This window comes from Chrysochloris asiatica, unplaced genomic scaffold (assembly GCF_000296735.1).
Source record: "Chrysochloris asiatica unplaced genomic scaffold, ChrAsi1.0 scaffold00018, whole genome shotgun sequence".
NCBI lineage: Eukaryota > Metazoa > Chordata > Mammalia > Afrosoricida > Chrysochloridae > Chrysochloris > Chrysochloris asiatica.
The window spans coordinates 26,374,961-26,400,084 of NW_006408536.1; the positions used below are offsets into that span (position 1 = coordinate 26,374,961).

Here is a 25,124-nt window from a genome sequence, read left to right on the forward strand (position 1 = left end):
CCATCCATCCATCCATCCATCCATCCATCCATCCAGTAAATATGCTAATATATCCAGCTCTACCTTCACTATCTCCAGGATCCACTGTCTTCACTCTCTCATTTCCTCACCCTCCTGGCTCAGCACTCTTAGCATCTCTCATCTGGATTATTTCAACAGCTCCTTTCTGTTCCTCATGCTTCCTTCCCTTGCGTCCCTGCTATCTGTTTTCAAGTCAGCAGTCAGAATGATGTCAGTTCCTGTCAGTCCTCTACTCAAACCTCCAGTGGCTCCCCATCCCACTTAGAATGAGAGCAGATGCCCTTAACATCACCCAGGAGAATCCGCAACATCTGGGCTTGGCCACCTTGCTGACCCACTTCCTGTTGCTCGCCTCCTTCTTCATTCTTTTCCAACCTTACTGATCTCCTTGTTTATCTGAATCAAGATTTTTACTAGATTTTTTTTTTTTGGTCTGTTTTGCCTGGAAGGATTTTCTTCAATTCCTTCATCAAATTCAGTTCTCTGTTAAAATGTCATCTTCTCTGCGGCCTCCCTTCCTCCATCCGCCTACTCTGTGATGTTCTTCTCCTTGTGATCTACTCTGTGAGGACAATGGCTCTGAATGGTTTGGTTTGCAAGTCAGTCCCCAGCATCCAGCGCCTGCGTGAACCATGGGACCAGGGCTGGGAAAAGCCAACAGTGAGAAAATGCAGTGGTGCTGCAGTAGAGGGTATATGAGGATTCCCCGTAGGGGAAGATACCAGGAAAGCATATTAAAGACAGCGGACAAGCAGAGGACCTCAGTATAAAGATAAGTAAGGTCTCTGAGAGAGCATGTCTTTCGATTGGACCACCACGTAGAGAACAAATTTGATGCACGTGTTGAAGAAGAGAGCTACTACACATGTTAGCAAGCTATTGCAGCAAAGGAGCATGAAGGATGTGTCTTGCCTTTAAACTAAGAACTCAACTCAGTCTCTAACGTAAGGGAATCTTGGGTTCACATAACTGAACAATCCCAGAATGAATATGATTTCAGGTATAGCTTTATCCATGACTCAAGTGATGTCAAGCGATCCCTTTTCTCTGTGTTTCGGTTTCTTGATATTGTTTCCTCAATTACTGATACAGTGATCAGGCCCCATGTGGTTGGTGACGAGGTGACTACAGGGTCCCAGGACCTGTACCTCTCAGGAGTCTCAAGCGTAGTCTCATGGCTTCCCATTGCCTCTAGGGGAGTCGCATGCCCGTTGCTCATAGTCACATGCAACCATAGTGATCTGGGAAATGGAACGATTGATAGACTTAGACTAGGGTGCATGCTTTAGGCTTGAGCTAAGGGTTAGCAAACAGTTGATTCTTTAAAGGGAAATGAGAATGTAACACTTCAAACAAGAGGGAAGTGGAGGCTTATAATGGCCAACAGATGGCCAATACAAAGCAGTAATTAGGGCTGGAACTTCGGCAATTCCTTTGGTAAGGAAGAGAGAGGACAGGAGTAATATGCATCATGAAAATGGAATCAAGTCGCTCTCCCGGCTCCCAGGGGTTAGGGGAGAGGACACAGAGGTTTAAATACAATTCTGAGATTGTGAGCTTGTGTGACTCGGGTTTGGCATTGTCATTAATGAAGATGCAGAATGAAGTAAAAGGAACAGATTTATGAGAAGAGGAAAGAGTTTTTCTTGTTTTCTCATCCCTGTTTTTATTAATAAAATTGTTTCCAGCTTCTCAGGACTCAATAGCAACTGAGTTCTGCAAGACGAAGAAGGAAAAATCTTCCACCAACCACTTCTCAGAAGACTTGCCCTTGCAGTCATCCAGCGTCTCCTCCCTGAGCCCACGTGTGAGAGAATCAGACCCAAACCTGATTTTCTCCCCACAGTTTTGATTTCCTTTGGTTGGGCTACTAGCATCTACAGAGTAGAAAACCAGTGGAGTTGGATTAAATCATCTCCCATTGACCATTCCCACATGTGTGAGTCAGGGCTGCAAAGCCATCTACTAATGCACTTCGGGTTGAGCTCAGAGAAGTGTGTGGCATGTATCCTAAAGAACTCTAGGGATTGCCTCATGAGGTTAGGAATAAGAAACTATTCATTGAGGATGGACCAGGATCCCAGAAAGGAGTTAAGGCAGCACAGAACGTTCAAGTGGTGTGTGCAAGCAGCCAACATGGGTTTGCTGTTAATGTTATTTTTAGTATTTATGATGAGCCAGGTACTGTTTGGAATTCTTCATATATAACAACTCATTTAATAACTCCTTCCACCCTTTGTGGCGAATACTATTATTATCCCCATTTTATAGATGAGGAAACTGAGACCAAGTAAAAGGATGTGATGGCACAGTGGTTAAAGCACAAAGCCGCCAACCAAACCCAGCAGCCACTCATTTCCAGCCTTGCAAAACTCTGTCCTACATGGTCCCATCGAGCCTGAAGCCACTTGATGGCCATGGGTTTGGTTTGGGGTTTTGGTTAAAGATCCAATCCCATGGCTAGTGGTTGTTGTTAAGTACCGTTGAGTCGGTTCCGACCCATAGCGACCCTGAACAGGGTTTCCGAGGCTGTAAATCTTTAAGGGAGCAGAAAGCCTCATCTTTCTCCCGCAGAGCAGCTGGTAGTTTCGAACTGCTGACCTTGAGGTTTGCAGCCCGATTTGTAACCACTATACTATACCACTAGTAAGTGGTAGAAATGGGATTAAAACACAGGCAAGCCTAGCTCAAATGCCTATCCTTTGAACAGACTGATGACATGTCATAATGTATATATCTGTTATCTTTGTATAATTACCAATACAAACTCCAGAAAGTGACCCCATTTATTCTGGACACCATACCTCTTAACCCACCATATCTTCCTTTTTCAAAGCCAAGAAAATCTAACCTGAGCAACAGGTTTCCGAGTGATTAGGTCTGCCTCACGCATAGGAAAAGTGCCATTTATTTTGGATTGAATGTGAGTATTAGTTATTCATCCAAATTCTCTTTAGACTTAAACGGACTATACATGTTGTCATAGGTTTGGTTTTCACCGACACCCCTCTCTGCTTTCTTACGATGTGTCTGTCTCTTTTATGCTATTGTAAAGTTGCTAAGGACCATGGTGTACCTTTTCCAAAATGGTTTTCCTCCTGGCTCATCATCTGACCTCTCTAGGTTTCCCCGGATCTCCAGAACGAAGTGCTGATCAGCCTGTTGGAGACCGACCCCGATGTCGTGGACTATTTACTCAGAAGAAAGGCTTCCCAGTCATCGTGAGTGTTGCACTTTTTCTGTCTTCTGATCTATGTTGGGGATGTCTATTTACGTTTCTAAAGAATTAGCAGAGTTTACTCAACTCCATGCAATGCCACCTGAAATGACATTTTGACCACTTTCTACAAATCTGATCCGTCCACCAAACCAGAAAATGCTTCAGTCTTAGCTATCCACTTAACACACTGGAAACCACTTTAGGGACTTTTTCTGGTCTGCCCCCACCCCACCCATCCATCCACCGTTGCTTCCTCTAGCTTGTTAAGGTGCTTTGAGGGGGTTGGTGTAGGAGTGTGGAGCCCTAACTCACTGGCAAGATGCTCCAGGGACCACAAAAAGCATCAGTGATTCTACTTCTTGCTGAACCACGGGACAAGCCTTAGCGGATCGCCATCTAGTGGCCCATTTGAAATTAGTGGTAGGCACTCTTTTGGCTCTCCTGTTCTAACGTAGTATCCTTGTGGTAAGAATGCACAGAGGTCTCCACATGAGAAAAATGGATGGTTTGCTGCAGGCACTGGTTGGCCGCCATTTTTGCCCCCAAAGGAGAAGTTCTGACGTTTTCTATTAGTCACATTTCATTGTTAATACCAACACATACACACTGGTTCAGAGTGGATGGAGGTGTTGAACATTTGGCAAAGTCCGTTAAGGAAATAATAGCACCTCATTAACCAGCAGTCATGTTGCTACCATGAAACTGGACCTTGAATTTGTGACAAGAAAACTGCTATCCTTTCATGACAGTGTTGTTTGCATTGTATTTCCAATCTACTAACAATTCTACAACACATTACCCCCATATCTTGTCATCTTTGAACTTAGGATGACTTGTCCTAATTTAATTCATAGAATTCCTTTCTTGATTGGATTTAAAATAATGGTATGTCTTATATACCATGGTGTCTGAAAAGCAATCACATATGGTAAGTTGTTCCTATGGCTTAATGTCAAATTTAATGAATGAATTTTCATTGAAAGCTATTTTAGGTACAAAAAAATTACTACTTAGAGACATTTGGTGAAGAGAAAGTCTATGTCGTTTTTACCCCGTTTTTCATTTACTGCTGAGCAGAGAACTGTGATTGGGTCACCTTTCAAATGTATTTGTTGAAGACCACCTCTGTGTCCTTTGTTCAGGCCAAATTCAGGTTCAGAAACAGTCGGGTTGAACTCAAACCCATGAGCCAAGAGTGAGAAAAGCAGGCTGACCTGGCACAGGTCCTGGCACAACTCCTCATGTCGGAGTTGGGCTCAGTTAAATTTTCCCGAGACTTTTAACCCTCATCAAAGCATCAGTTCTAATTTCAGCTAACAAATGGTTCTTCTTCATAAGTACATCATGTATCTCCAGAACTTTAATGAACTCATTCATCTCCCTCTGTTAGGCAAGAAAACAGACCTTTCTATTTGTGAATACTTCATTAAGCAACATTTAGAACATCATCTCCAGGGACCCTATGAAAATGCTGTTGCTGAATTAGTAGGTCTGGTGGGGGCCGGGGGAAGGGCTAGGGTGGGAGCTGAGAATCTGCATTTTGAACTGGCACCCAGGTGCTGCTGCCGTTGTTCCGTGATTCATTCGTTGAGTACAAAGGCCTTAAAATATCTAGGCTGATTCTTGCCTTGAAAAGCTTACAGACATGTTGGAGGAGGCCTCCAAGAGTCAAAATAGTAGTGAGCATGTGGTGGTGGTTGAAGGGTGCCACCGAGGGCAAGGCAGAATGTGCTAGACTAGTGGTTCTCAGACTTGCCTGCCCACTGGAATCACCTGAGGAGCTGGACAAAAGCCTGTGCCTGGGAACCAGCCCCAGAAATGCTAAGATTCATTTGTTCCAGGATACCGGCTGGGTACTGGTATCGCTCCAAACTCTCTGTGATTGGAAGGAGTCCCTGTGTTTAGAAAAGAAGGGAAGCACTCTAAATCCACATAGAGCTTGAAACAGGGTAAGAGGGATGATCTATAGTCTTGGGATTGGCTTCCAACAACAGGAAGGCTTTGCAGTGAACTGGGAAGGCTGAGGAGGGTGACAGGGATGTGGGATCCAGGGTCTGGCCTGGACAGTCAATGTACCAGCTAGATAGGGTGCAAGAAGGGGGCTGACCAGAGAGAGGACCAGATCCAACCAACCCATTGCCATTTGAGTCTATTCCAGCTCATAGCAACCCTACAGGATGAGTAGAACTGCCTCAAGTCTAATTTCCAAAGTTGTCATCTTTATAGAAGCTGAGCGCCCCATCTGTCTCCCATGAAGCGGCTGGTGGATTCAAACTGCCAGCCTTTCAGTTAATCGGGGAGGGTTCAAGCACTCTGCCACCAGGCCTAGCTAAAAGGTACGCTTACATAAAGAAGCAGTAATGATAGATGTGGTCACCCTAACTGCCAGGTGGTGCTGGCTCTATGGACTTACTAATTTTGCATCAGTAACCCAGTTTTCCCAGTGATGGTTTTATATAGTGTAACACACTGGTCACAAGCTTCAGATCAGGAGCCAGACCACCTGAGTAGAAATTCCAGTTCCTTTGCTGTGTGGTCTTGGGGAAATTCTTTAATGTCTTTCTGTCTTAGTTTTTTTGCCTGTAAACTAGAGTCAGAAAAGGTGGTGCCAAATGGACAAACTTGTACTCTTAGAATTGTATCTAGTGCGTGATAAAGCAAGTGTTAGAGTTAAACTTTGGATTTTACCTTTCTACCTTGGTTCCCATGAGATGGCCATCTGTGTAAGCAATATGGCTCAGAGAGAACCCAGGTCCCTGGAACTGTGATATTATGTCTACCAGCTAAGCTCACCTGTGCATGCATGATGCGAGGAAGGGTGTTGGTGTTGCTTCATAGATATAGGAGTAAAGGGGTAAAAGCAGGCAGATGACCTGCTCACAACAGGCCAGGTGAATGTCAGGAAGGCCTGGGAGGTGAGAGCATGCGCAGCCTCAACAGCGTAGTAGGAATGAACAGGGCTTTGGTTTTGCAGCCTTTACTTAGTGAAAAATCAGCTGAAAGCTTGAGAATGATTTCATGTTCCTGAAGTTTCTGTCCTTTGCCACTCGTCCTCATAGCGAAATAAAAGGGGCGTTTTTGTGATGCCAAGTGGAAACTGCACGTGATTTTCTTTGGAGAGACAAAGAAACATGTTTTCAAGAGCGCATAAAATCAAGAACATAAGAAAATGTTTCTTATGATTTCTGTTTTGAGAGCTCAAACCTTTTGGGACATTTGGGAAGGTAATGTTTTGTTTGGGTTTGCATTTTTCCTTTCTTTATGCAACATTGGGAATTGGGGGAGTGAAAGGAAGATGGATTCTTTTTTCTGGTGCTTGTCTACCTACAGTGATACCAAAACGAGATTACAAGAGGTTTTTGCTACAAAGGATGCGAAAAGCAGTTTTCAATTGCTTGTCTGGTATATTTATTACAATTCGAAGTTCTTTCCTTCAAAGGAACTTAAAACAGATTCCCTGCCCCCTCTTTGATGTACAAATGTCTGGACATAGGAGATGAGCATATTGGATGCAGGAATGTAAAACAGAAGAAAGGTATCAGAGCAGGGCAGGGGTCGGATGAGGCAAGTGAGGCGCCCACCCCTAACTTCTGCCAAGGTGCTCTTTACTCATCGCGACACTACAGGACATGGAGAACTACTTAATGGAGTTCCCGAGACTGTCAGTCTAAGGAAGCAGACTGCCTCTTCTTTCTCACTTGGAGCAGCTGGTGAATTTGAACTGCCAACCTTGTGATTAGCAGCCCAATGTTTAACCCATTACGCCACCAGGGTTCCTTGAAGCACCTGCAGTAGGCACAAAATAAAAGGGCATCAGAAAACTCAGGCATTCAAATAAATGCTGTTGGAATTTAGTATTTTCAATCATCAAATTTAATGCAAGAATTCTAGGATGTGCAATAATATATCAGCATTTCAACATTTTTTTTTTTTTTTCTAAAAGATGAATACCATGCCAACCTTTACTGGATCCTGAAGCAAAACGTAAGGGGAAACACAACACACAAGGGATAACTTGACTAAAGAATTCCACAATGGAATAGCCCACTGAATGTCAATGTCAAAAACCCCATGGAGTGCACTCCTGTCTCCCAAGACCTTTCTTGTGATTCACTTCTTTTTACATGTGGAAAATATTAATATGAAGATGCTTTATCAGGCATGCTGTAAATAAGATACATGAAATCTGCAAGGTTTGATCTTCACCTATCACACCTATCACAAATATGCTATTAGGAACAAAGTAATAAGGGATTAAACCGAGAGGGAAGATTTGTACCAAAACCCTGTGTAAACTCTGCTGTTGAGGGTTTGGTGTGGGTGAGTGGCGAGTCCAGAGTCAGTTACTCTTGGGAGTGGGATGTCATGGCCCCTAGAATTCAGCATAAGGGATGCTTTGTATAGATGATAGCACAATTAACATGAAAATCCTCCCTAAAGCCAGAGCTGCTCTGGCGGCAGTTTTCTTCCCTGTACAATTCCTAGCATCAGAGGTGGCTACGTGCTTTGAGTTCCAACAGACTTGCGATTGATCCAAGAAGGCCGTCAGCTCATGCTTGACATCTCCACGGGTGTTGCTTGCTGGGGTAGCTCAGCGATTGAACTGGAGTTTTCCATTTATCCACAGAACAAGTTCTGTGCTCCCGGCTGCAGGGCAGGCCTGCCCACAGCACCCGGCCAGCGCGTTTACCCCCTGACCTGGAGGGACCACGCTAAGGGTGAGAACATGACTCAGTCTCCATGCTCATCCCAGGCCTGTGTGGCTAGCTGAAACTGCCCACGCATGGTGTGGGTGGGTGTGGGGCTTTCAGATCTCATGAGGAAACCCACCACGCATGGAGGCAAACCCGTGTCAACAGGCAGCCCATCTACCCAACACTTCCAACCTTCATCCATTCAGAAAGAGAGGCCATTGTGTGTTTTTTAAACTGTTTCTCACCTTTGAAATCACTGATTGACGTAAATATGTTCTAGATGGGAAGAACTGAATGTTTTGAAGCATTTACTTGGTACTCTGGGCTCAAATTTCCAAGTCTTAGAGAAGATGTTGGTTGGTGGCCACCTGGCTGGTTTTTCAGAGACCACCCCCCCCCCAAGAGATGCCCCTTTTCCTGAACGCCCTGAGCAAATCCCTAATCTATCGCTTGGACTCACTTTCTCACTGATATCCGGAAACTGGAGAGGGTGCTAATGTGAAGTGAGCTACTATGAAGGTCCTGCCCACTCAGAAGGGCCCCAGAATGGACTCAGAGGAGTCGTTTTATTCTGGAGGGCAGGGTCTCCCGCTCCCCATCCCCTCTTTTTTTTACTCCACCTTGCAGTCTCTGGGATATTTTCTTCCAGTTTCAGGTTCCACATTTCCCTCTCCACTCCACTTGGGTTGATTTGTGCCCTGCCTGCTTACGTGATTTCAGAATACTGAGGACTTCTTTTCTGATTTGTGATTTTTGTTGTTGTTGTTTTCAATAAGCACAACCTTACAGAGGTCTATAAAATGTTATCTAATTTATTTAGACCTTTGCCCAACTGCCTTGAATGGAAGCAATCATTTCCTTACTATTCGGCATGTCCCAGAAATGCTCGGATAGAATGTAAAGATTCCGAGGTGGAATGTGGGCAGACAGATGACACATACAGATGTAACGAAGGTGTCCACACAGCTGGGCATCTAGCCCCTACTGGGGAATAAACGTCATCTGAAAGCTCTGATGCTTCTGTGTCTAGAACGTCAGAAATTTCTGCCTCACACATAATGAACTTTGTATAAATGTTAACTATTCCTATTCTCATAAGCAGTTATGAGGCTGGTTCATGTAAGTGTAGTTCACAAAGTTGCTTGCTGTATCCACTCAAATGGTGGTTGAAAGAGGCAGCCTCGGCTCTCAGTAAATGGTCCCCTATACCTGACATTTCTGGCTGTAACCCCAGCCACCCCAAAGTTTAGGGCCGTGCCCAGACCTCTGCTACCAGGGTGTAACTTCACTCATCTTGCCTCAATTGGGCCCTTTAGTGACTTGATTTAGGGGAATGGACCAGAAGAGCAGAAAGAGGCAGGTTGGCCTCTCTCTCCTACTCCATTCTTGCCTTTCCATGCACGGATCCACAACCAAAGTGCATCCAGTGACCTGGATTGTACTCACTCTGGAGTGAGGAGGACGAGGAACTCACTAGAATGGGCACACCCTGCCTTCTTTGCTCAGCTGGCGCCCAGCACCCAGAGGGTCCAAGATCTCTCTCCTTTGATAGACTACCACACTGCCAGTCCTCACTCAGCATTAGCCATGGGTTTTCCTCTGAATTGGGTTTAGCAGTCCCGTGGCGCAATTTCACAGCTATAGATGGAAAGAGGGAGAGTTGCGTTGGCCATGGTTCTCCAGTTGCCCTATGCATCATCATCACCTGGAGAGCCTATTACCATGACCTAAGCACTCACACAACCATGCTTGCTTTTATGCTCTGCTGACACCATCATGAAATTCCTGAGAATGTTCCAACAAGAGGCAACAGATGTCCAGTTTCCACAGGGCCCCACAAATTATATAGTTGTGCTTGTCCATAGTTCTAGAGTTGTTGTTGTTAAGTTCTGGCCGGGTGGTGGCGTGGGGGAGGGAGATACACAATAATTTACATCTCTAACAAGTGCCCAGGTGATGCAGATATGGCTGCCCCAAGGCCCACTTTGAGAACCACGACTCCTGGTGTGGTGTTGTAGGATCAGCACTGGACTGTGAGCCACAAGGGCAGCAGTTCAAAGCCACCAGCTGCTCCTCAAAAACCCTACACATGGTCACTATGAGTCAGAACTGACTCTACGGCACTTAGCAATAACAACAACAAGATTGTCCAGTGACCTTTGACCATCCCACGCTCATTCTCCAAGCTTAATCAGGGATATGAAGAAGGAGGCAGGGGCGGGGAGTAGAGGAAACCGACCGGAAGCCATGCACAGCTTCAGATCTTTTTGTTTTTGTTATCATTGTGTTGTGTTGTGTTGTGTTTTAAACAGAGTATATGCTCTCATGAAGCATGCTGCCTTTTCAAAACCACGTTTCTCATTAATGTAGTGTGATCTCCCTGTCTGTATAACCAACCCATCTGTACAAAGACATTTTTCAAAGCAGTTTACAAAAATATGCAAAGTAGAAGAGTATCAGAGTAAGTAAGTTGAGAGGCTGGGGAAAAGAAAAAAATAGAGCTATAAGATGAAGTTCAAGTGTGCAACACGACTAGGTATCCTGCAAGGTTCCACACACCCACTTGAGCTGAGCCCTAATGGCCCGGAGCATGGTAGCTGTCACTGCAAAGAGAGATGCTTCATTAATTTCATGATTCACAGTTCCATAGGTTAAAAATAGCTCCTCGCTCAGTGGTCATCCAGAAGTTCCCAGAACTGAGATTTACAAGAACTCTCTTCCACGGGGCATCTCTCTTTATGCACATAACTCCTGGTAGAATCTTCAACGTCTGACGTTTTGTGCAAAGTGTTCTTTCTCATATGTTTTGCAAGACAGATGAGCAAGACTCGGGACAGAGTTATTGGGTGCCCTTTGAGCTAAAATGACCTTCCAAGAATTTTACTCCAACTAGAGGGGCCAAGGACCATTTGTAACCTTGATGGTTGTTTTGTTCTGACTATGAGTTGACTCTCTTCCAGACATCCCACAAAGTAAGATTTTCTGCACCCACTGTTAGTGATGTACAACCAATGGCTTCTTCTTGCTGAGTAGACATAGATTGTTTTGTTAATTACAGGCAGTCCCAAAGATTACTCTGATCCCAAGTCTGTCTGTAAATCAAACTTGTATGTAAATGGGACCTGTTGGGAATGGTTCATATCTAAGATCAGTTAATCAAATGTTTATCTTAGTAGATGGTGTTTTGGTGGGCATCCCAAAGTAGCGTCCTTTTATTACTAATCATTGCATATACCTCAAATGTTTGCTACAATAGGATTTGTAGGCCCGTAACCATAGGTTGCACGTAAGTTGGATGTTTATAACCCAGGACTACCTGTATTGGAAATGTGTCAGTTTACCAAGGAAAAGAAATGAAATTCATTTAGCAATATAACTCCTAGCCCTGGTTAGAAAATAAAGTCCTTATTGTGAGCTCAGCGCCACAATAGTTAGCAATCCCATAGACTTGATTTCCCTCATGTTCATAGTTAACGTTTCCTCAAACTGAACCATACTTCATGACAATAGACAATATGTGTGGGATGATGTTGTCATAGTCTCACACCTAGAATTAGTGACGGTTTGTCCCCTTAATTAGATGTGGCAATTAAAGACTTCCAACCCCCCACTTTCCTGCAGAAATGTTTTCTTTTTGTTATTGTTTTGGGGTTGTTGTTTTTTCTTCAAATTCAGCAGAGACCTAAAAGTTTTGGAAAATAATTCCCACGGTTGTCCTCTGGCTTTTTCCCATAAGATTATCTTACATCAGTTCAAAGATGAGGCAAGGAAAGAGCTTATTCACTCCATGTGGGTAGGAAGTGTCCTCCAGAGGAAAATCCCTGAGCCTCTGATGTCTCAGTGACAGGCAAGGCATATCACAGATGCTCAGATGGTTTTCCTTGGACTCGAACCCCTGCAAGAAACCGCAGATGAAGCTGAATTCTCCTGTGAGTGCACCAAACCATTTGGCTAAGCCAGGATGGTCCAGGCATGGATTTGCCTTCCTTTAAAAAATCATTTTATTGTGCTTTAAATGAAAGTTTGCATAGTACGTTAATTTTCCCATCCGTTCATGCACAGATTGGCACATGACATTGCTTGCAATCCCCGCAGTGTGTCCAGACTCTTCCTGTTTCCTCCCTGGGTTCCCTGTTTCCATTCCTTCAGTTCCCTGCCCCTCCTGTCTTCTCATCTTTGGTTTGGACCAGATGTTGCCTGTCTGGTCTCATCCAGTTGCTTGCTCAAAGGCACACATTCTTCATGGATGGTGGCATTTGTTTTAGAATGCTGACTATTATTTGGCTGAAAGGTGGTCTCCGGGAGTGGCTTCAGTTCCACCTTAGAAGGTTGTCTCAGGGCAGTGGTCTGGGGCGGGTTTGCGTTCTTTAAGAATGTAAAAGATTGGTCCTAAAAAAATCAAACCAACAGAAAGAAAAGACCAATAAAAAGCAACCAAGTAAGGGGAAAAGCGAGGCAGGTTCTGGATGTTTTAATCAACCTGTGATCATTTCCCTTTAAGATGTCAGGGCCACTGGTTTTGAGGAAGGTAGAACAGAAAGATGTTTCAAGGTAAGAAAGACTTCATATCCATGCTCCCGACGCCCTCGTTTTCCTGTCCCGCTTACATTTTCACTGTGATTTCTGTTGCTGTGACAACTCACATGCATTAAAAAATGTAATCGATATACCAATTAGGATGTCTTATCATTCTAAAAGCAAAAGCAGTGGTGCTCTGTGGAATCCTGTGAGGTGCATTTAAATATAAAATGGTTTCTGTTGTGGTGTGCCATCAAGTCAATTTCAACTAATAGCAACCTCCTGTGACAGAGATGAACTGCCCCATGGGGTTTTCTTGGCTGTCATTTATACAGAAGGATATCACCAGGACTTTCTTCCACGGTGCTGCTGGGTGGGTTCAAATGTCCAGTTTTTCAGCCAGCAGCTGAGCGCCTAACCATTTTGCCACCAGGGCTCCTTCGGTTGCTCTTTTGGACCAGCAATTCCCGCAGTAGAGGCGGGGAGTCATCCAAAGAGTCATAATGGACTTGAAGAAAGGTTTCTATTGTAGTTTTTATATGAATTATTTTAAATTTAGTGTATAGAGGAACATAAAGATGTATCTCCCAGCTTTTCCTTGCTCTGAGCACTATCAGATGTTAATTTGGAAATGGACCCAGGAGCTAACCCATGCGTTATTTTAGAGACCCACATTGGATATGTCAAGGTTCCATCTGTTTCATCCTTCTCAGCTTTCCCTTCCCCTGGCTGCTGTTTCCCATAACATCTGTGGTGTTTTACTGCCATCTGCTGGCCATCATGTGGAAATGCTTTTACTTTTATGTAGAAGTCTTAAACTATTCTATAAAAGTCTTTTGGTTTCAGCTCCTGTGTCCATGCGTTCTCCTCCTGATGTATGTGTAATGGTTACATTATTTGAAACAGACCATTAATTGTTAGCACACTCATGCATTTGACATTGTCTCCTTGCACCAGAAGCCCTGATATGCTGCAGTCGGAAGTTTCTTTTGCCATGGGAGGGAGGCACTCATCCACAGACTCCAACAAGGCCTCCAGTGGAGACATCTCCCCTTATGACAACAACTCCCCAGTGCTGTCTGAGCGTTCCCTGCTGGCTATGCAAGAGGACACGGCGCCAGGGGGTTCAGAGAAGCTTTACAAAGTGCCAGAGCAGTACATGCTAGTGGGGCACTTGTCGTCGAAGTCGAGAGAAAATTCTCCAGGACCGAGACTTGGGCAAGGTAACTGGAGCATTGCACTGGCCAAGTCCAAGGATTCGTTTCCTTTTTGTATGTGGGATGGTGTGGGATGCTTTGGTCCTTCCGCCCTTCCTTTTTATTTCTCTGTAATTCAATGTGCATTTATTGAATACTTGCTAAGCATCTACTCCAGAGATTTGGGGAACCCACATCTTTATTCTCAGCTATCTGGAAAGCTGACCAAGCACAGGGTCAATAAGGGTGGCAAACAGTTAATTCATTGGGCTTCTAACCAAAAGATTGGCAGCTTGAGCCCACCCAGAGATGTCTTAGAAGAAAGACGTGTAGTTCCCGGGGAAGGGGCTTGTGACACCATTCTCGCTGCTCAGGGTGCACGCTGCCACTTCGACTGGTTACAAAGCAGACATATTGAACACTAGTTTTCTTTTTCACTGTTATTCATCTGTTCTTCTGTCTCTGCTGCTACCCACCTTCATTGGATGAGTTTTCTGTGGCTATTGTAACAAATTACCACAAACTCAAGAGACTGAAAATCACATAATGTATCCATTTAGCGTTCTGGAGGTGAGAAGTCTAAAATGTGCCTACAAGCTCCTCCTGGATGCTCTAGAGGAGAACCTATGTGTTTGCCTTTACCAGCTTCCAGAGGCAGCCTGCATTTCTTGGCTCATAGCTCCTTCCTCTATGTTCAAAGCCATCAATGAAGAGTCTGGTCCTTGTCTTATCACAGAAATTTGATACTAACTCTTCTGCGTCCTTCGTCCACTTTTAAGGAACCTTAGGGTGACATTCGGCCCACCTGGATCTTTCACGATAATGTCTGATGCCACAATCCTTAATTTGATCACTTCTGCAAAATTCCTTTTGATTATATAATGGATTCCAAAGTTCTGGGAATTAAGATGTAGACATCTTTGGGGACCATGACTGCCTCTAGCAGCCACGATACGTGTGAAATCAACCCCCTGAAAGGCAGATCTAAATTACATCGTGGTGTGTATCCAACCCAAGTCAGCAGTGGTTTGCAGAGATGGGATGTTGCACAAATCTTGGTTTATTGATTTTTGTCCTTGAACTCTTAATTATGTGTTATACTTTTTCCTAGATATGTCAGAGGAAGCTTTCAATATCTGGGGAACTTGGCATTCAACATTAAAAAGTGGATCCAAAGACCCAGGAATGACAGGTGAAGTATCATTTTTTGCAAGACTGATTGCATTGTTTTTGTTTTTGTTTTTGTTTTTTAAATTAAGTTTGAATGCTTGTCTTGCCAGCAGCGTGAACATGTTTTCCAAATAATATTTGGACCGCACTGAAAATCAGGGGGACAAGATGAAAATATCCTGAGGCTTCCCACCCTAGTACTTTCAGCCTCCGCCTGTACTCATCCCATTTCCTTGTAAAGTGGGCAGAGTCACACAGACACACATATGAGGGGCAAAGATGATTGGCGGAACCATCGAAAAGCTCTGAACGCCCAGGGCTACCTAGAGTCTATGCCCCCATTTGGAAACCTAGCTAGAATCATTGTGCCAGTGCAGCTTGGTTTTATCTGACCTTCTTTCCTATCATCATTTGTAATGGGGACATAGTATTTCACCATTGCAGATTCCAGTTGACAAGCCAATGGTTTGGTAATTCTTTCACTCTTGGTTGTTGCGATGAATTATGCGCTCAGGAACCTGTTTTATCCAAGTATTGTTTGTTTGACTTAGTTTTATTTTCTGTATTTCAAATTACTGACACCTTCACCAAATTTTGAAAAGCAAATCAAAAGTTAGAAACTCAGAATAGGAGAAAATACCAAAAACCAAATCTGTTGCTTTCGAGTCAAGTTCTGATTCATGGCGACCCTATAGGATACAGGAGAACTGCCCCATGAAGCGTCCAAGGTTGTATAATGTTTACAGGGAGTCCTGGTAGATACAGTGTTGGAGGGCCTCAAGGTTGGTTTGAACCGTGAGATCAGGCAGGGTTTAAACCCACCAGCCGCTACTCGGAAACGCTATACAGGGTCGCTACGAGTCGGAGGCGACTCAATGGCACGTAACAACAACAATCTTTATAGAAGCTGACTGCCACAGCTTTCAGCCATGGAGCGGCTGGTGAGTTTGAACTGCTGACCTTTCAGTTAGCAGCCGAGGGCTTTTAACCACGGCATCACCAGGGCGCCTTCAGAATAGGTGGTGGTGGTTATGTGCCGTGGAGTCAGTTCCCACTCATAATGACCCTGTACAGGGATCCCAAGGCTGTAAATCTTTATGAGAGCAGAAAGTCTCATCTTTCTCCCGCGGAACGGCTGGTAGTTTTGAACTGAGAACCTTGAGGTTAGCAGCCCGATTTGTAACCATTAGGCTACCAGAGAATAGGAGAGTGGGTCTAAAAGCCTGAACCCGCTCAAGAATTGAAAGGTATAGTCACAGCTTTCGTCTTTGTCTGTGCTAGTGCAGCCACGACAAAGATATCACCAGTGGGTGGCACCAGCTGAAGGGAAAGGTCCTTCCTTGCCTGTAGCCCCCGGCTTGTAGGAGACTCTTGGCTTGTAGGAGGTTCTTCATGAGGCCTTTTCCTCCTGTGTGTGCTTTTGTGTCTGTTCCACTCTTCTTATGACAGTCACTACTCAGAACGGATTAAGGAGCTCTGGTAGCGTAGTGGTTACGAATCGGGCTGAGAACCGCCAGGTAAGCAGTTCGAAACTACCAACTGTTCCGTGGGAGAAAGATGAGGCTTTCTGCTCCTGTAAAGATTTACAGCCTCGGAAACCCTGTACAGGGTCACTATGAGTCAGAACCGACTCCACAGCACACAACAACAACAACAACTCAGAATGGATTAGGTCTGGGACCCACTGTACTCCAGTAGGAAGGAGCTCATTAACATACCAAGAAACCCCAGACCCTTCAACAAAGAACATTCAGGTAGACGACAAATACGTGAGGAAATGTGTGCAGTCATTAGCCATGGTTGGTGTTAAGTGCCATAGAGTCAGCTTCCACTTATAGCTATGGGTAGGCCTCAGAAGAAAGGCGTGGAAATCTACTTCTGAAAAATCAGCCATTGAAATCCCCACTGAGCACACTTGTACTCTGACACACGTGGGATCACCATGAGCTGGAGTAGAGCCAATGGCAGCTGGTTTCATTTCATTTTGTTTTGCTCTTTAGAGACAGCTAACAATGCATGTGCTGTCTCCATTTTTGTTTGTTTGTTTGTTTGTTTGTTTGTTTGTTTTAAGTGCTGTCGAGTCAGTTCCAACTCTTAGCAACCCTGTATAGAGTTTCCAAGGAGCAGCTGGTGGATTTGAACTGTTGACCTTCTGGTTCGCAGTCCAGTGCTGATCCTACAATGCCACAAGAATTTGACAAATTAATTCTATTTCCTGTCCCTCTCTCTGGCTTGCAGGTTCCTACGGAGACATTTTTGAAAGTAGCTCCCTCCGACCCGGGCTGTGTTCACTTTCTCAAGGGAACCTGTCCCTGAATTGGTCTCGCTGGCAGGGCAGCCCCACGGAGCTGGACAGTGGCGCACAGCTCATGCGGAGGACTCAGACCACGGCCACCATCGCCGAGTGCCGGGCCCACCCTCCGGTGTCGCGCGTCTGCAGCACGCCCCATCCCCAGGGCAGCAGCAGGCGGTCGGAGCCGGCCCTGGCCCGGTCCGAGCAGTCCTTGACTCTGAGCAGCGCAGAAGACCTGAGCGAGAGTGAGCTGGATGCGGCGGGGCTGCAGATGCGAGCCAAACCTCTGTACCAGAGATCACGAGAGGGTGGGAGGCACGACCAGAGGCCTCCCCCTCCTTATCCTGGTCCTGGGAAGCAGGCCTCTGCATCCTCCCAACAGCCTCCAGAGCCCGTGTTGTGGAGGCAGCAGAAGTCAGAGGAAGGCTCCGGAGCCCCCTTAGAAGAGGGCAGCCAAACATCCGAGCGCGAGCATCAGGCCGCACAACAAAAACTGAGTAGTGGCTACTCCGCTCCGGCCAGCGATCAGAACAGTAAGAAACTGGGTGAACCCAACTGGCTCGACTGGCAGAGAGACCGGTGGCAAATCTGGGAGCTTTTATCGACAGACAACCCCGACGCCCTCCCCGAAACGCTGGTATGAACCCACGCCCACGCTTGAGCCCCCACCGTCCTCCTTCCATTCACTAGGGAGGGACCATGGATGGTGGTCAATTGGACACTTGCTTATCTTCCTGTACGCATTTAAAAAGCCACATGAGAGAAGCCCCGTTCACTTAAACATGTAGAGCCCTCATCCCCCTGGACAATCACAATCGGGTCCTATTGCATAGCCAGCCTTCGGAAAAACCCCAAACTCAGACAAATGCCAATAACCACTCCCTAAAACGACCCACCTTGACTCTGTGTAAGATAAAACTCTTGCTTTGGTATTGCTTAATTGTATTTGTGTCTTCTGTAACAGATTATGTATGATAATCGTATATATTCACTGAGAACAAAACAGAAGGAACAATTTTTAATCACTTCACTTATATTAAGCAATGAGATATACTAAGCAAAGAGATTCTATAGAATGTTCTAGAATGCGCATAAGTGGGTTTCTGTGCTTTTGCCATGGCCTTTTAACAGGGGACAGCTCTTCAATGCCTAAGAAAAACACGTGTTGTTTTTTTAAAAAAACAGAATGCGAGAAAGCCATATTTTTATATAGTAGTGAGATACGAAAAATATAGTCACTGAGTACTTTGTCTTATTGAATGTTTTAAGGAATATATTAAATTTGATACATTATGAAATATATTTTTGGAATCTGTTTAGAAAGGATTCAGTTAATCAAGCAAGAGAAAGGCCGTGCCTAACAAAGAAAGAATAATTAACAAGTTGTCCTCCCCCTTCTAGGTCAAGTTCAATTTTATGTAGACCATATATAATATATATTTATAATGTCTAATTTTATGTATTTTTTCAAAACTACAAACTGGAATCCAACTCTAAGGTGTTCAAGAATATAAATGGAGTATTCAAATTATAGAAGAACTAGTTTTTCCCTTTACCCCATAATCAATGAAATTATATGAAATGATTTGTAAAGTATATCATCATTGGAAAAAAGAAAGAGAGAGATATAGCTTTGTACTTACATTGTGCCAAAGGCTGAGGGAATGCTTTCTTCAGTTAATTTATGTCATATTGGGAAAATGTTCCTGTCGGACTTCGTAATACATTTGGAAATGTTTCAACTGCAAAATCATTGTACGACCAGCAGGTGGTGATTTGCTTCAGTATTTTATGAGACTTTTCACTTCATAAGGGAAAGTGTATTATAAAAAAAAAGTGGTGTTTTTTTTATATATATATAAAACTTGCTATTCTTAATTTTCATGTTGGTGATGCCATTTTCAGTGGTGTTTCTAAAAGTTCTATCTTGTGCCATAATGAATAAAAAGTTAAGTGAAGGCTCTGTTCCCTGGCATTCAATTGAATGACATAGAATTCACTAGCCACAAAGTATCCAAGTATAAGAAATGATGATAATATTATATGTATGCAAGGAAACAGTTAGTAAAAAGTATTACCACATGGCTTAGGGCCATCCATCCAAGGACATGGAGGCATTTAGAAGCTCACAGTAATTACCTGTTGTAAGTTAAGATGAGGAAGCAATTTGTTACCGGACCAGGTGTTGCCCAACACAATCTCTTATAGAGGCGTGATTTGTTACATGGCTGTGATGATAAAACAGAAAAGTGCTTTCTTATGTTTCTTGTGGTGGGGCAGGGTAGGCGGGGAATGGTGAGGGTCCTTCAAGCTCTGCCATAGAGGTTCAAATGTCATGGGGTCCACCTGAGAAAGATCTGCCTTCAGGTCTCTAGTCCTGGCTGCCCACCCTCACCTGAAACTATAAACAAGATTCAGAGCTTGATTGTGTATTGCAGGTCACTGTGTGTGCCACCTGCTTCTGCTGACCATGCACACACTTGCTTTTGACATGGCCTGGGGTGGCGCTGTGGGCTAATGCATCAGACTGCAAAGTCGTTTGAACTGCAAGATTGGTGGTTCAAGCTCACCAGCTGCTCCTTGGAAACCCTATACAGGGATCACTATGGATGGGAATCCACTCAACGGCACTTAACAACATCATCTGCCAGTTCCCTTGCCTCTTCCTGGACTAGCCAGCTTAGCCTATGAGACCCCTCCCTGCCGTGTTCTTACTGTAATGCATAACGGTCCTTTCGGAAAACAAGCCAGATCACATGGCCCCGAGGTCCATGTCTGTGTCACCAAAGGTAGTGAGAGGTATCTCTATGGATTAATTGTCCAGAAAATGGAGGGCTCACAATATTTTTTAAATAAGTTCATTTGGCTGTGTTTGTGTTTATAAATAAAAATAAGATGAAAACAGGTATCTCAAGCAGATATAATTTACAATTGTCTAAGTGTATAAATACACACACACACACATGTTGTTAAGTGCTGTCGAGTTGGTTCCGACTCACAGTGATCCTATATTGGGTTTCCAAGGAGCGGCTGGTGAGCTTGAACTGTCGACCTTGCGGTTCAAGCTGACCTTGCAGTCCTGCGCATTAACCTGCAGTACCACACCAGAACTCCATATAAATAAATATATTACCAGTTGATTCTAACTCATGTGTGTCAGAGTAGAACTGTGCTCCTGAGGGTTTTCAATGGCTAATTTTTGGTAAGTAGATTGCCAAGCCTTTCTTCTGAGTTGCCTCTGGGTGGATTCGAACCTCTGACCTTTGAGATAGCAGCCAAGTGCTTTATTTACACCACCCAGGGGACTTTGGGAGCTCTGGTAACGTAGTGGTTACGAATCGGGCTGTGAACCACAAGGTCAGCAGTTGGAAACTACCAGCTGTTTCCACGGGAGAAAGATGAGGCTTTCTGCTCCCGTAAAGATTTACAGCCTCGGAAATCCTGTACAGGCTCACTATGAGTCGGGACCAACTTCACAGCACGCAGCAGCAGGGGACTTTAGAAAGTTTGTGGATAAATTTCATCACCTATTTTTTTAACTTGTTATTGTGAATTGAATGGTGGTTTACCAAATAGATCATCAGCCTCACATTCAACAAATCATACACCCTGTGTCATTACAAAGATTGCATGCAGTTCCTTCTGTGTGCCATCAGTTAACAGTATTTACCTCTATTCAAAAAATTCATTATTTTTTTATTTGGCATTTCCATGAGTTTTTTGAAGCCCCCTTGTATACATAAAGTATAAAATGAAAAATCAAAACCTATTGCCATCAAGTGGCTGGTGGCTGTGTGCCGTGGAGTCGGTTCCAACTCGTAGCGACCCTGTACAGGGTTTCCGAGGCTGTAAATCTTTACGGGAACAGAATGCCTCATCTTTCTCCCGTGGAACAGCTGGTAGTTTCGAACTGCTGACCTTGTGGTTCGCAGCCCGATTCATAACCACTACGCTTCATAGCAACCCTCCATTGGTTTGAGAACTGCCTGGTAGGGTTTCTGAGGCTGTAAACCTTCACGGGAGCAGACGGCCTCATCTTTTTCCCACAGAGTAGATGATGGGTTTGAACTGCCATCCTTGCATGTAGCAGCTCAACACTTAACCCTCTATGCCACCAGGGAATATCATGTATTGCTGTTGTGGTTAAGTGCCGTCGAGTGGGTTCCGATTCATAGCAACCCTGTAAAGGGTTTCCAAGGAGCAGCTGATGGGTCTGAACCACCGACCTTGTGGTTCAAAGCAATCTTGTGGTCCAGTCTTTATCCCACAGCACCACAGCACGTGTAGTAATATGTATTACTGTTCACCTGCCTTTTCTCTTGGTATGGCTTAAACACAATGGCAGTACTAGCCTTAGCTTCATGAGTTGAAAATTTACCGTTGTGAGACCCAAGTGCCTGAGTGGAAACTGAAGTAATTTCTAGAACCTTGTAAATGAGATACTATATGACAAGAAAAAAAAAAAAGTTAGACACTCTCTAGGGGGACAAAACCTCTTTGCCAGGCTGTTGGATTGTCTAGATCTTGGGGAGCAAAGAGATCACGACAAAGGAGCAAGGAGAAAGCTTCATGTGGCCCAGATGTCCAGAAATCAACGAATACTTGATATTATGTTTGCATCTTTGGAGAGGGGCTGAACAGGTGATGGCAGAAATAGCCAAATATCAATTTTTCTTGATCCATCTAAAAGCTATTAACATCTGTTTGTTGTGTGTTTGTAGGGGAGGGGGGAGGGGACTCTTGAACCAGTGGAGTTTGTGCAAATTGAGGAAATGTCTGGATCAGCCCTGCTTGCTTGTTTTTGTATGCACATTTAAATTCACATCTGCTTGGCTGAGAACCAGAGTTGGGCGCACATCTGAGGAGGTGTCAGAACAAAGCGCAGGCCTGTGGTGGGGCGGGGGGCACTCTGATAAGTGAACTGCAGGAGTTGAGGGAAGCTGAACAGAGAAGAAAGGAAATGACCAATAAGAAGAGTCACGCAGAGTTTAAAACCAGACAACATCTCAGCCAGTCAGAATGTAAAAAAGTGAAATCAGCCACAAATGTTCTTCAAGACAAAATAAAGGGTGGAAATCTTCCACATAGTCGAAGAGACGGCTGGAGCCTCAGCCATGTCTCACTGTAGACATGGGTGTCTGGGGTATAGACCCTGACCTGGCCAGGACCCCAATTCACCACAGGCCCAAAGCACCATCTCCCAACTGAAGGTCCCAGGAGGCTGGCTCAACCTAGGATGATTGACTTGTCTTGATTCACACAATAGGTACCCAAGTTTAAAATGACAGGCCCAACTCTTGGGGAAACATCTCAGTCTCAGGCGAACCCGGATGGTTGGGCACCCCTGCTGGGCACAAGCCATACCCTTATCTGCCAGGAGGGGCTACAGAGCCCTCCATCCTGTGACCACCTCCTCCCTCTTGAGCCTACAGGGCACAGTCCATACGCTGCATACTAATATTGAAATAGTCCACAGTCAGTGGACACAAGGTGGCCCAAATGGAAAACCCCATTCCCATGTGTGTGATACAGGCTCACATTTGTTCCCAGGGCCTCGAATGCTGTTCCCTGCTTTTCCTATTCAAATTAACACTATTGCCTTTGTAAAATTATTTCGAATCTTCTTCTTCCACCGACACAATGAGTGACAATTCTTTTGGCACTGAACACACCCATGTTAACAAACATCCTACTTAGTGCCTCCTGCTTTCTTTGACCTTGTGGGTGTTCCCATTCTGGCCTGGAAGGCTTGGGCTGTGATGAAGAGCTGTGACGTAATTGGTGTTTGGTAAATGCTTGCTGAACATCTGAATATAAATCAGTATGATCCAACAGCTGACCACCCAGTGGAGCAAAAAACCAAGTCCATTGACTTCTCAGCCAAATGCAGAGATAAAACTATATTTTCCGAATAAAAAGATCTTTAAAGAGAGGAGCTAATCGGAGGTGCTAGTTGCGGCCTGGAGACAGCATCTCTTACCCAATAAGGCACTGCAGACCCGGGTCACCAGTTGTGTGTGTCAGGGGGCAAAGAGGAAAGGTAGTTTTGCATGCTTCAGATGAAAACGTGAATGGTACATGTGGTAGTGTGTCTATTGCTAGGATCCTTTGTTAATGCACAAAAATACCAATGGAGGGAGGGGGTGACATTGCAAAGTGGGGGCTTCACAGTCAGAACAAGGGTTGGCTCCTGATCACCCCGTGCATGGCAGAGTAGAATTAGGTTGCCTCGGGTTTTCAAGGCCGGATTTTTGGGAGGTAGATGGCAAGGCATTTCTTCCGAGATGCCTTTGGATGGACTTGAACCTCCAATTTCTCGGATAGCACGGAGAGCATTAACCATTGGCGCCACTCAAAATTCCAAAAGTAGGAATAGACCTAGTCTGCACTGTGGGCTAATGCATTAGACTGCAGTCGTTTCAACTGCAAGGTCGGTGGTTCAAGCTCACCAGCTGCTCCTTGGAAACCCTATCTATACAGGGTCATTATGGGTCGGAATCGACTCGATGGCACTTAACAACAATTGCTCCAAGCAGATGTATTTGGGGGCCAGTAAAGTTTGCAGGATAATGCAAAGTCAGTTTGAGCCATAAGGTTCAAACGCTCCGACCACCCTTCAGAAACCCTATACAGGGTCACTATGGGTCGGAACCAACTCAACAGCACTTAACAAGGTTAGTGAGGACCCCTGGTCTGGTGCTGTAGAGTAAGCACTGGTTGGCAAGAGTGGCACTTCAAACCCTCTGGCCGCTCTCGGAAACCCTTTACAGGGTCGCTATGAGTTAGAACCCACTCACCAGCACACAATAATGGTCAGAAAGGATGGTAGGCTCGTATTAGGCCTTCTCTCCTTGCCTCAGAATCTCACTCACTAGCACTGACCACAATAAAGAGGGCTCATCTACATGCTTTTCCCAGCACCTCTCACAGGAGCCCTGGTGGTGCATTGGACTGCTAACCACAAAGTCCACAGTTCAAACCCACCAGCTGCTCGCAAGCAGAAAGATGAGGCTTTGTGCTCCCGTAAAGATTTACAGCCATGGAACCCCCGTACAGGGTTGCTGTGAGTTGGAATCCATTAGATGGCAGTGGCCTTGGGTTTGGGTTTGTCATACTACCCAGACAATGACAGGGGTATCTGGCTCTAGTGTTCTCAGGTTATCGTGGATAAAGCTGAGGGTGAGACTTTCTGATCACACAGAGTTCAGGGCAGGCTGCCTGCCTCCAGGACCCATTGTCCGCACCACCAGGTGCACTGGCTCAAGCCCAGAGAGGTAGAAAAAGAGCCACAGTACCTACCATTCAGGGCCACTGACGAGGTATAGGGACCAGCTTCTCCATCTAGAAGCATGGCTCACTCAGGAAGAGGAGAAACCTGATTAATGACTCAACACAAAATTCTATCACCATTTCAGTCTTTTCAGCAACACTGATGTGATTTACACCCCTCGATTACTACTCACACACGCCTCATCACCACTCTCTGTCTGTCCTCCACAAAGCTGTCAGCTCACTGGTAAGACTGTGCGACCCAGTGTGACACCCACTGTGTGGATGCAAACACTTCATGAACAGTAGCAAGTGAGCTACCAGCATACTAACTTGATTTTCTGAGATCCCTGTTTGAACCCCCACCTCATCTGCTAAAGCTCTCTTGTGCCATAGGCACTTCTAGCTCAAAATAGGGTGACCTGCAGAGACAAAGACTTCATTTCACACCCTAAAGAATACCTAACGTGGAATTTCAAGTTTTGAGATCCCCGCTGTGGGTTAATGCGCCACACTACAAAGCCGTTTGAACTGCCAGGTTGGTGGTTCAAGCTCACCAGCTACTCCTCAGAAACTCTACACAGGGTTGCTATGGGTCGGAACCGACTCAATAACAGTTAACAACAGTCAGAGCAGACGGCCCATCCACACAGTGACACTGAGTAGCCAAACTGAAAACAAAACAAACAAAAACAATCAGCTGCCATCAAAGTTAATTCTGACTCACAGCAACCCTATAGAGG

The 25,124-nt window shown here is 44.9% G+C and overlaps 1 protein-coding gene across 2 annotated transcripts in view; it reads left to right on the plus strand.

The window, feature by feature from the left end:
• ARHGAP6 (Rho GTPase activating protein 6) overlaps nt 1-17,755 on the plus strand; it is a 624,152-nt gene extending 606,397 nt beyond the window's left edge. For both annotated transcript variants that reach the window (XM_006835635.1, XM_006835636.1), the window contains exons 10-13: nt 3,145-3,242; nt 13,411-13,676; nt 14,761-14,841; nt 17,058-17,755. In XM_006835635.1, the coding sequence (XP_006835698.1) occupies nt 3,145-3,242; nt 13,411-13,676; nt 14,761-14,841; nt 17,058-17,755 (1,143 nt within the window). The remainder of the gene's footprint in view (nt 1-3,144; nt 3,243-13,410; nt 13,677-14,760; nt 14,842-17,057) is intronic.
• Nucleotides 17,756-25,124: the final 7,369 nt, after the last annotated feature.